This window comes from Rhincodon typus, chromosome 13, assembly GCF_021869965.1.
Source record: "Rhincodon typus isolate 14 chromosome 13, sRhiTyp1.1, whole genome shotgun sequence".
NCBI classification, from domain to species: domain Eukaryota; kingdom Metazoa; phylum Chordata; class Chondrichthyes; order Orectolobiformes; family Rhincodontidae; genus Rhincodon; species Rhincodon typus.
The window spans coordinates 64,531,339-64,543,397 of NC_063344.1; the positions used below are offsets into that span (position 1 = coordinate 64,531,339).

At 41.2% G+C, this 12,059-nt stretch overlaps 1 protein-coding gene across 1 annotated transcript in view; it reads right to left on the reverse strand.

Annotated features, from left to right (window-relative positions):
- Positions 1-3,716: 3,716 nt before the first annotated feature.
- The window catches only part of crfb16 (cytokine receptor family member B16), a 76,303-nt gene continuing 67,960 nt past the window's right edge, over positions 3,717-12,059 (reverse strand). Inside the window, exons 5-7 of the mRNA XM_048604454.1 lie at positions 9,607-9,751; positions 8,305-8,459; positions 3,717-6,777 (exon numbers count right to left, since the gene is read on the reverse strand). Coding sequence (XP_048460411.1) covers positions 6,601-6,777; positions 8,305-8,459; positions 9,607-9,751 — 477 coding nt within the window. The 3' untranslated portion in view covers positions 3,717-6,600. The remainder of the gene's footprint in view (positions 6,778-8,304; positions 8,460-9,606; positions 9,752-12,059) is intronic.

Genomic DNA, 12,059 nt, shown 5'->3' on the forward strand with positions numbered 1-12,059 from the left:
TAAGATTTAAGCCATGATAGACTAAAATATCAGGATGATCATTTAAATTTGAGTCATGTGGGAAACCAGAAACCAACTTATTTTATGAAGGAAAGAAGTGAAGAGTGAGTGGGACTTGGTGTGAAATAGGTGCCAGTGCATTGAGTATAGGAGTTGAGAGGTCATTTTGCAGGTGTATAGGACATTGGTTAGGCCACTTTTGGAATACTGTGTTCAGTTCTGGTTTTCCTGCTTTAGGAAAGATGTTGTGAAATTTGAAAGAGTTCAGAAAAGATTTCCAAGGATGTTGCCAAGGTTGGAGGGTTTGAGCTATAGGGAGAAACTGGATAGGCTGGGGCTATTTTCCCTGGAGCATCAGAGACTGAGGAGTGACCTTGTAGAGGTTTATAAAATCATGAGGGGCATGGATGGGGTGAATAGTCAAGGTCTCTTCTCCGGGGTAGGGAAGTCTAAAACTAGGGGGCACAGGTTTAAGGTGAGAGGAGAAAGATTTAAAAGAGACCTAAGGAGCACCTTTTTCATGCAGAGGGTTGTGTGTATGGAATGTGCTGCCAGAGGAAGTGGTGGAGGCTGGTACAATTACAACACTTAAAAGGCATCTGGTTGGATATATGAATATGAAGGGTTTAGAAGGATATGGGCCAAATTCTGGCAAATGGAACTAGATTAATTTAGGATTTCTGGTCGGCATGGATGAGTGGATCAAAGGGTCTGTTTCCGTGCTGTACATTGCTATGACTCTATGATTAATGGAAATTTTAATGAATTTGGTTATTTAAGTGGAGGATGAGAAGCCAGTGTGGAGAACTGAAATAATCATGGTAGAGCTAGTGAACAATGAGGCTTCCATCAGCTGATGGGCACAGGAGAGCAGGACACAAAACAATCAAAGAACTGTAAATGCTGGAACTCAGAAACCAAAACAGAAATTGCTCAAGAAACGTAGCAGGTCTGGCAACAAATGCTGATTTGCCCAGCAATGCTCACAATACACGAAAGAATTAACAAAATAAATTCTGACATATCTCCTTTACCCCTTCTCAAGCACCTTGATAGCCTTCCTAATGTAATAGCTAGAACTAGACACAATATTTTATCATTGGCCTGACCAAAGTGTTATAAACGGTCAGTAAATCATCCCTGCTTTTGTACTTAGTACTTCAATTTATGAAGACCCAAAGGCTTTGCATCATGACTGTGTAGTTATAATGTTACATATTTTGTAAAGAAGGCTAAGCTGTCTTAATGGGCATAGGACTCTACAAAATGTCTCCCAGAAGTCACATGACTGTATTGTCAATTCCCTATGGCCGGAAAGAGAAGGCAGGTTGATGTGTTATCTTAGTAATAATCATAAGGGGAGACATTGAGAACTCAATTAGCTCCCGACAGCGCAATGGATCCTTCTAAAGATGTGAGAATTTAAATTTTCTGAGAAAGACAGGATGGAAGGATATGACTGGAAATTCCAAAGTAATTGACTTTGTTTTGCGGAATGATGATTGATCAAAGTTAACACAGCAGTGATCTTAAGTTTTGACCTGTTTGGGACGGGTAATGCGGCACTATTTTAGCAGAAGAGCCCTGAGAGACACCATCTAGAGGGGGAAGAGTTCTCAACAGGAAGGCGGACAAAAGCTGCCCAGCTAAAAGACTGCTGCACTGAACCAGGTTATAAATGGTCACAGTACTGTAAAAGTGAAATTAATGGCATTCTCTCCATCAGAGGATATTCTTCCCAATCCAACTGTGGAAGGAACCTCTAACAATGCAACTACAGAAGCTTGATGCTGACTTCAAGTTCAAAAATCTTTCACTTTGACAGAGAATTTTCAAGTACATAATAGATCTGCAGCAATGACAGGCTGATCTTACTCGCATTTTTGTATGTATCTTTTATCTGTAACAACTGTTAATCTTCATATTTGGACCTTAACTAATAACTGCAATATTTTTTACTTCGTAACTTGCAGCAACAGTTGTGTATATAAACTAACTTTTATTATGTTTAAGATTAAATCTTTGCTGGTTATTTTTAAAATGGAACATTAAAGAAAAATTAGAAGGATGTTTAAAGAATTATACAAATTCGCAGATAATGGACCACTGTGCCGACACACCTTGTGTGATCATGATGTTTGCTAACTATTCACTCAATATGTGCTTGTACCCAATGGTCTCTCTGTCCCTGGACTCTCTTCAGAACTGTGTCATTAATACTTATTAATTAATTTTTATTAATGTAATAAAACTGAAAGTCCAAGATAAACTCCAAGATGGTGGCAGAGTAGATCGTTCCAGCCAGAGCTTGTCTGCTTTGCCTGTTCTTTTTCTTTTTTTTAAACCTCCCTCTTTTCTGCCCCTGTGTTTTTTTTCTCCTCTTCTGTCCTTTCGGTCTCTCGGCCTCGGACACCCAGCCCCAGCCTCCGACTCCCAGCCTCCAAAGCGGGATTGGCAGCCTGGAGTGGGGATGCCAACGACCAGCGGCCTGGGCAGGGACGCCAGCTATCAGTGGCCTGGAGCGGAGTGGGGCAGCGGCCCAGTGTGGGAGTGTGGCGGTAGCCAGTGGTCGGACCTCGTGGAGACTCCCTGTGCTGGTCTGCTGGCAGAGAGACCTTAGGGAGAGACTGTGATGTTTGTCTTTTTAACTTTGCTTCTTGTTTTTCTGACCTATGGTTATACTGTGTATAGCTGTAATGTAACTTTTTTTTTTCTTCATTCCTGTATTCTGTAACTAAGGATTGTACCTAAGTACTCTGTATCTACAATGGTGCACTGTTGATGGCACTGTAAGTGGCAACTTACAAACTTCTCACTATACTCATGTGACAATAAATGTGACAATAACTCTAATTCTAATTCTAAGAAAATGCTGAATCTACTCAGGGGGTCTGACAGCATCTGTACAGACAGAGACAGAGAGACAGTGTCAATCATTTGTATCAAATACGATTGTTCTTCAGAAAATTGCACCAGTATTCTCCCTGTTTCTTTCTGCCAAATGCATAACCTACATATTTTTGTTTTATACATTACAACAATATATGCAGGAACATGTTTTAGATAAATGAAAACTGCTTTTATTGGAAACTTCAGAGTGATCTGCAGGTTTATTTTTCCAACTTTAATTCACCTTATATTGTGATAGTAGTCCAATAAAAAGAGCAAAAATCAGAATTAATATTCCGTACAATGAGCCAATATTAAGAGATTTCTGGTTATAACATCTAACTGCAGAATCTCTGAGTTAATGAACCAAGGTTCGGAATTAAGTAAGACAAGACCTCACACCCTCACTTTGTTTCTTTTACCCTGGCTGTCGGACAGGGAGAGCATCATAATAATAAATAAATAATAATAATATTGTGTTCACTGCATAAACCTTGAGGTAGTGATAATGTAGAGAGGAAGGGGTTCCTGACATAATGAGGTAGGTAACGGGTTCTTTGCCTGTGAACATCCACTGTCCAGGTTCCCACCCAAAGAGAAAAGCCACAAGAGGACTTTGGAACTGTATTTGATTTGGATACTAACAGAGAGCTGGTCAGCACCTACCCTAGATCATCATAACATCATCCAATAGTTAATGGACTTTGGTCATTGGATCAAATCTAACGTAAAGGTGCGACCTAGATCAAAGATCTGAAAGGGTACAAGACAGTATTACACACTCACAGCGAATCTACTTCAAAAAAAAATAGTCCTTGATCGTGAGATATTGAGGAAAATGAAAAATATCTAAATAAATGCAAGCTCTTTATTCTTATCTATAAATTAAAAATCATTTTTTTCAAGAATGTTGAAAATTTTGTGAGTCAAGGGACAGGAAAATTGTTCATTCAGAACCCTCAGTGTCACTATCATTGACCCCAAGTCATGTCAAGGGCAGAGGAAGAGGGATCTCCGCTCTGTATTAACAATGTACCTCTATCCCCCATAAACTCTCATTGAATACACTGACATAAATGTTACTGCTACTGTTTACTTAAGAAACCAAAGCAAGTTGTATTAGTCTAAAGGTTGGGTACAGAACTAATAACCCAAGGTTTTACATAGGAATCATGCCTTGGCAGGTTGCAATGCTGATCTCTGATAGTTTGTAGATATTTCTAATCAACCTGTTCAGATGTGTTCTGACATACCTTTGGAGCAAGTAGGACTTGAATCGAGGCCTCCTGCCTCAAAGGAACTACTGTGCCACAACTGCCCTCTGATAGGTCATAAGTTCATAAAAAGAAGAATGACAATGAAAAACCAAGGAGAGGCGACAGCCTAGTGTTATAATCACTCAACTGTTAATCCAGAGACCTATATAATGTTCTGGGGAAAGCAAAAGCACTGTGGATACTGTAAATCAGGAACAAAAACAAAGTTGCTGAAAAAGCTCAACAGGTCTGGCAGCATCTCTGAAGGAAAAAACAGAGTTAACGTTTCAGGTCCAGTGACCCTTCCTCAGAACTGATGGTGGCTGGGAAAACGTTCTGGGGACCTGGGTTTGAAACCCTGCCATGGCAGATGGTGAAATATGAATTCAATAAAACTCTAGAATCAAGAGTTCACTGATGACTATTAATCCATTGCAAATTGTTGGCTCACTAATGTCCTTTAGGGAAGGAAACTGCCATCCTTATCTGGTCTGGTCTATGTGTGACTCCAAACCCAAAGCAATGCGGTGGACTCTCAACTGCTTGATGGGCAATAAATACCGGCCTAGCCAGTGACACCCTCCATTCCACGAATGAATTTTTTAAAAAAAGTCCCAATTGGTTCACTGTGGTGCTTCAAAGAAAGGAACATGCATCTTGTAATATTACATGCAACCTGAGTTCTATAATAAATGTTCGACTCTTACTGCCCAAAAAGCAACTAGGAATGAATGATAAATATGGCATTTTCAGTCCCGCTCACATCACCAAACAAAACAAAATGACTGACACATTACTCAATGGGTACAGGGTTGGGGAGAAGGAACAGGAGATTGCATTTGTGCACCCAACACGACAGGTGAAGATCAATTGATATGCTCTCTGGTACATTTTTGTTTCTCACTCTACCTGCATGTGGCCTTTCATACTGCGTTAAAAGCTGGCATGAAACTGCCTGGTCTCTTGGAGCTTTCCAACCACCAGATAGAGGAGACTTTCCATCAGTCAGGCTGGGTCAAAAGCAAACGTGTGTCCAAGTGGGAAAAGTAACAATTTCTATGAAACAGAAGGCTGCAAGAGCTCTGGAATGGTGTGGCTTTTAAACAACTCATGAATCATGTAACACTGGGATATATTTACAAATCTGGTCTTTCGATTTCATGGAATAAGGTTGGTATATTGAAAGCCCAATTACACCGGAATGTGTATGCTGCCCCTTCTATCAGAACTGGGGCCAAAATTGTTAAGATATGAGGATTAGTTACACAGACAAGGTCTGCATTGCTTACAATATCAAAAGTCACAGTTCAATTTAATTGGTTAAAGGATTTGAAGAGGATTGATATTCCCTCTGGAGACAAAATCCAGAATTTGGGACTTAAAATTAGAGCTGGACTAATATCAGGAAGGACATGGAACCAAAAAAGTGTGTGGCAAATATGGAATTCATTCCTCAACTGGGGGTCAACTGCAAATTTCAAAAAACTGGGAAGAACACATTTTTGTTAGGCAAGGCTATGAATGGATTTGGAACCAAGGTAGGTAGCTGGAGTTACAATGCAGATCAACCAAAACCTAAGTGAATGACCAAGCAGGTTGGAGAGGAGTTGAAAATCAATTAGAGATTGTAGACATGTACATCAATGAGTCAGGGATTGAGTGCATCACATGCTATTAGTTGATACCAAGCCATTCAGACTAATGTATCATGGGTTTGATCTCCAAGACTGTGTTGATTATTGGTTAGAGACCACATTTGGTACAGAACGTCTAGACAGGATCTGGGGGGTGTAGGGGACAGGGTAGTTCAATAGATATTAATTCCTAATTGCTACAGAGAAAGATCAGGCTCAGTTGTTATACTATGGTTAATGAGCTTGGCAACAGTGGCAAAATTAGGCTACGATGTGTAGAATGATGTACTGTTTGAAAGAGATACAGAGGAGCACGCTTGATCTGTAAATAACAGCACAATCTATGCCTTCCAATCTCAAAATCCTAAAAGTTACCCATGGTATGTTGGCGGAGTCAACGGGATGAAGAATACCCTCCATTTTGTCCATGTTGTGACTAGATGAGTGCATTAGTTGTTCAGTAAGGATCACCTAGTACTCAGTTTAGAGATGCAGCCAAAGTAAGGGGCAGAATCCCAAACTTTTTTGGATTGTGGGAAGTGAATGGGTGTTGGGTCAATAAAGGCCATCAAACATTTCAGCACTTTGTGCCCACTGAAATCCTTGAAAGTCAAGAATGAGAATTTGCGTCAGCCTGAATTTCAATCCAACTCCATGAGCAGCAGGTCGCTGTGAACTTGTCATTTCATATTAAATTCTTTAAATACTCATCCTGCTGCTTCCTAATTCAGAAGGTGCCAGTGCTGTCAGAATCAGTCTCCAATATCCTCTCCAACACTCAATCTCTATTGAACAATGCGATTGGGAGACATTCCCTGATATCATGAAGTTGATTGCCCAACAGTCTGTATCTGTTTGCAGTGTGGATTCTCCTCCCGTGTCAGTGCTTGACATTGACTGAGTAATGGCTCTGACTGAGGTAGAACCTGCACAACATGGCAATACTCATGGCTGTGGTCTTCTTCACTCATGATGTCTACTCGATGGCTACCAAAGTTCTGTAAGAGAAATGTAAAACAAAGAGAGCACTTCATTACAATGCCCTTGACACTTCCTCTCCTTGTCTTAAATGACTCCATACCCACAGGGTACACCCAATGAAAGAGCGGCGCTCTGAAAGCTTGTAATTTCAAATAAACCTGCTGGACTGTAACCTGTTGTCATGTGACTTCTGTCTTTATGCACCCCAGTCCAACACCGGCACCTCCACAACATGAAGATTTCCAGTGTCCTATGCCCTGAGAGCTATGCTGACAGAAATATAATTCCTGGTTGGGGATATTAGTCGGAAGCTTATCTAGGCTGTATCCAATGGCCCTCCAGGAAGGGATCTGTTTAGTTAGGCTGACAATCTGTCTACATTGAGACGCCTTTTGTTTCAGAAACACCCAGCAAGGAAAGTTGTGCTTGTTGCAGATTGGCAAGTATCGGCTGTAGAGTGTGTGCAGTGGACGTGAGGCAAGGTTTAACTCCAATAAAATATTTTGTCCTGGAAAGGCAGCAGTGGATGAAATGGTTTTCCTCACATTCTACTGGATACAGGAAAATGTAACTAAGTTGTTGAATGCAAGGGGGACGCACAATGCCAACCACTAAGGGCCTGAAATTTCACACAGTTAAATTACTGAGAAGTTCGTACTTGCCTGTGGCCCAGTGTAACATTGGAAAACTGGCATATTGTGAGCCCAGATCTATTTTATGCACTACACTTTACCTCTATCATGTATCTCAGAGGTTAATAATACAGGGTTTCAGGTGTTGGCCTGACAGTTCTACCTCTTTCTGTATGTTATCCACATCAAAATGATCTTGTTTAGAAGAATCTATCCCACTTCTGTTAAAAATGTACCCACTCACAAATGTTAAGGACATGATACCAAAGTGGAACTAACTTGCACATGAAATTTGTATTGTCCTAATTGTGCTTCCATCTTGCTTCCTGTCTAACTTAGTGCTTCTAGGACTTGGTTGTTTGTAGTGCCTTTATTCATGGTGGGACAGTTTTATAGCTGGGTATTTAAAGTTTTCATCCTTGTTTCCAAATTCGTCCATAACCATGTTGTCGCCAACATCATTTCTGTAAAACTTCTCCTGTCTGACAGTCCAAGGTTTTTGTCTTTCTCCAACTATGCCTTACTGTTCGTCATTGACTTTCTTTGCTCCATCATTGCTGCGGGCAAAGTTGCCAATCTGGACTTGAAGCTCTGGAATTTCCTCTTCCAACCCTTCCACTTTTCCAGCTCTATCTCTACCTTCAACATGTTCCTTAAAATCCATCATCTCTGACCAATGTTTAGTCCACTTGCCTTATTGTTTCCTTCTTTACCTCAGTATCATTGTTTCTGTACAAGTGCATAACCCGTCAACTGCTTTGGGACATTATATTACGTTCGACCCCTATCCTATGAGCCCATCAAGTAGCAAATCTCAAACCAAGGTATCGTTAGCAGAGAAATTTATTGAGCATTTATAAAGCACAGGACATGGGAGCTATATACAAGGACATGCATGTGATAGGCACTTACTGGAATGTAGGGAGTTGAAATTTTGGGAAGCCATGCAGATTGGGTTTGACAGAAGATCTTCCATGTGAGAAACAGGGAGACTATCAGAATGAAGACTCCAAGAAGTAACACCGTAGTCACTGTTATAAGGATCTCCTTGGATGTGGTAACTGGAACTATAGAGTCAAGATCAGATCAACATAGATTAGTAAGGCCTTAAGCTTGGTATCAAGGGTAATGAAGGGGATGAATGGAACTGAGGCATAGATTAGCCAATGTCTAAACAAACAAACTCAAGAGGCTGGGTTGTCCCATAGTCATCCTGACTTGTAAGTTTACAGATTTCATTCTTGGTCAATGACAGGCTAGCTAATTCTATGCATACTGAGTTCTAAACTCAATTGAAAAATCAGCCAAAAACAGGGATTTGTCTTTTCTTGAATTCATTCACAGGATGTGAGTATCAGTGGTTAGGCTAGCATTTATTGTCCATCCCTAATTGCCTTGGGGAAGATGATGGTGAGCGTCCTTCCGGAACTATTGCAGTGCTCAGAGAGTAGGTATACCCGTTGTGCTGTTAGGGAATAAGCTCCAGCATTTTGGCCCAGCAGCAGTGAAGGACAGCAATATAGTTCCAAGGCAGGATGATAGTGTGTGGCTTGGAGGAAAATTTGTGGGTGGTGGTGGTGTTCCCAACTATCTGCTGCCCTTGATCTTCTCACAATAGAATTGGATTTGGAAGTTCTTGCCAAAGTAGCATTAACGAGTTGCTGCTGTGCACTGTGTAGATGGTACCTAATGTTTCCTTAGTAAGAGAGGAAGAGGGGGCTGATTGGTCCTAAATGCCATTGAGCTTCTTGAGTGTTGTTGGAGTTGCACTCATCAATGTAAAGGAGGAGTATTCCATCACACTCCTGACTTGTGCCTTGAAGATAGTAAACACCATTGTGGAATAACTTCAGTGGTGGGGAAACTTCCAAAAACGATTACTGAGCATAAAATTAATAGTCACTTGTTGAAATATGGATTGATTCACAGAGTCATCACAGATTTGTTAAGGGAAAATTGTGTCTAATTAACTTGCTGGCATGATTTTTGATGAAGTAACACAGAGGGCTACTGAGGAAAAGGCCATTGATGTGCTGCCCATGGACTTTCAAAAGGCACTCAATAGAGGGCCACATAACACACTTGTGCAGAAAGTTCTAGATCACAGCATAAACCCCAGGTCTCATTTACTTTGCCCAGAAATAATTTTGATACAGCAAGAGAAAATATTGGAAGCTGTTATGGCTATGTCTCGGTCAATGAAAATGAACTCACCATCATTGGCTGACTCGCATACTGGGTCACTATGGTTACTGAACTTGTTGTATTCTGAAATGAAAAGTTGAGCTTGAAAACAATACAGGACCTCCTTGTGCAGGACAATATTGTAAAGATTCTGGTCTGTGGAAATATTCATAATCTGAAATAGAAAACAGGAACCAGAATTGGTTGGGTAAACCATGTTCTTCAGTGAAAAGAGTAATGGTCATAGAGCTCAACATGGAGGCTGGCATGGATCATTCAAGGCCCTCAATCAGTTATAGAGTCATAAGTCTTACAGCACAGAAACGGACCCTTTGGTCCAACCAGTTAACTGGATTAGCCACAAGTAATGCAGGGTTACAGGGATAGGGTAGAGGGGTGAGTCTGGATGGGATGCTCTTCAGAGAGTCAATGTGAGCTTGTTGGGCCAAATGCCCTGTTTGCACACTGTAGGGATTCTACGAATGCATGCCAAATATAATCCCAAACTAAACTAGTCCCACCTGCTTGCTCCTGGTCCATGTTGCTCTAAACTTTTCCTATTCATGTATCTATCTAAATGTCTTTTAAACATCCACCATTTCCTCAGGAAGTTCATTCTACATGTGAACCACCCTCTGTGAAAAAAATTGCTCTCATATCTTTTCTAAATCTCTCTCCTCTTGCCTTATAAATATGCCCCCGGTCTTGAAATTCCCCATCCTAGGGAAAAGACAACTACCATTAACTCTATCTGTACCTCTTATTATTTTATAAACTTCTATCGGATCATCTCTCAACCTCCTACGCTCCAGTGAAGAAAGTCCGAGCCTATCCAGCCTTTCTTTACTAGTCAAACCTTCCATACCCAGCAACATCCTGGTAAATCTCTTCTGAATCCTCTTCAGCTTGATAATATCCTTCGATCTGGGTGACCAGAACAGGACACAGTATTCCAGAAGAGGCCTCGCCAATGTCCTGTACAACCTCACACAACATCCCAACTCCTATGCACAAAGGGCTCAGCCATGAAAGCAAGTATGCCAAATGCCTTTTTAAACCACCCTGTCTATATGTGACATAAACTTCAACGAACCCCTAGGTCCCTCTGTTCTACAACACTACTCAAGGCCCTACCATTAATTGTATAAGCCCTAACCCTTGTTTGTTCTACCAAAATGCAACACTTCGCATTTATCTTGATTGAACTCCATTTGCCATTTTTCAGGCCATTGACTCATTTGATCAAGATCCCTTTGTAATCTTAGAAAAACTTCTTCATTGTCTGCTATGCCACCAATTTTAGTGTCGTCCGCAAACTTACTAACCATGCCTTCGACATTCTCATCCAAATCGTTTATATAAACGACAAAAGAGGACCCAGAACCGACTCCATGGAACACCGCTGGTCATGGGCCTCCAGTACAAATAGCAACTCTCCACCAACACTCTGTCTTCTACTGTTAAGCCAATTATGTATCCAATTGGTAAGCTCACCCTGAATCCTATGTGATCTAACTTTACTAATTAGTCTATCATGTGGAATCTTGTCAAAGGCTTTACCAAAATCTAAATAAACAACGTCTACTGCTCTGCCATCATCAATGTTTTCGGTAACTTCCTCAAAAAAATTAAGTTTGAGAGACACGGTCTTCTTTGCACAAAACCATGCTCACTATCCTTAATCAATATTTGCCTCTGTAAATGTCGGTAAATCCTATCTTCCAAATATCACCTCCAACAATTTACCCACTAGTGAAGTCAGACTCAGGTCTATAGTTCCCTGGTTTCTCCTTACAACCTTTCTTAAACAAAGGTACAACATCAGCCACCCTCCAGTCATCAAGCACTTCACTCATAGTTATACACAACGTAAATATTTCTGCAAGGGCTCTCATAATTTCCTCCCTTACTTCCCTCAATGTTCTGGGATACATTAGATCAGACCTCCTGACCTTCCTCTACTGAAAAGTGAACTGTTTTTAAAACATCAAAGTTTATTTCTCCACATTCTCTAGACTCCATTTCTTTCTCTACAAAAAATGTTGACGTGAAATATTCATTTAGTTTCTCTCCCAATCTCCTGGAGTCGTTCTGTCATTTAATTTGATCATGGTTGATCCATGCTCCAAAGCCATTTTCCGAAGTGATCTCCAGGTTCTTTGATGGTGGTAACAGGCTGAGCCAAGAGTGACAGTGAAAGATGGATGAAGAGCAGCTGAGGCTGGGGCTATGTGGAAATGGAGCCAGGATCACTTCCAATTTGGTTGATGATTACAGAATATGAGGTCAGGGCTCTTATGGCGAGGAGTCTGGATCAGTGAGTGGGAGGAGACGAGTCTGGAACAGTGAAGGGGAGGAGTCGAGTCTGGAACAGTGAGGCGGGGGAGGAGTCGAGTCTGGAACAGTGAGGCGGGGAGGAGTCGAGTCTGGAACAGTGAGGCGGGGGAGGAGTCGAGTCTGGAACAGCGAGGCGGGGGAGGAGT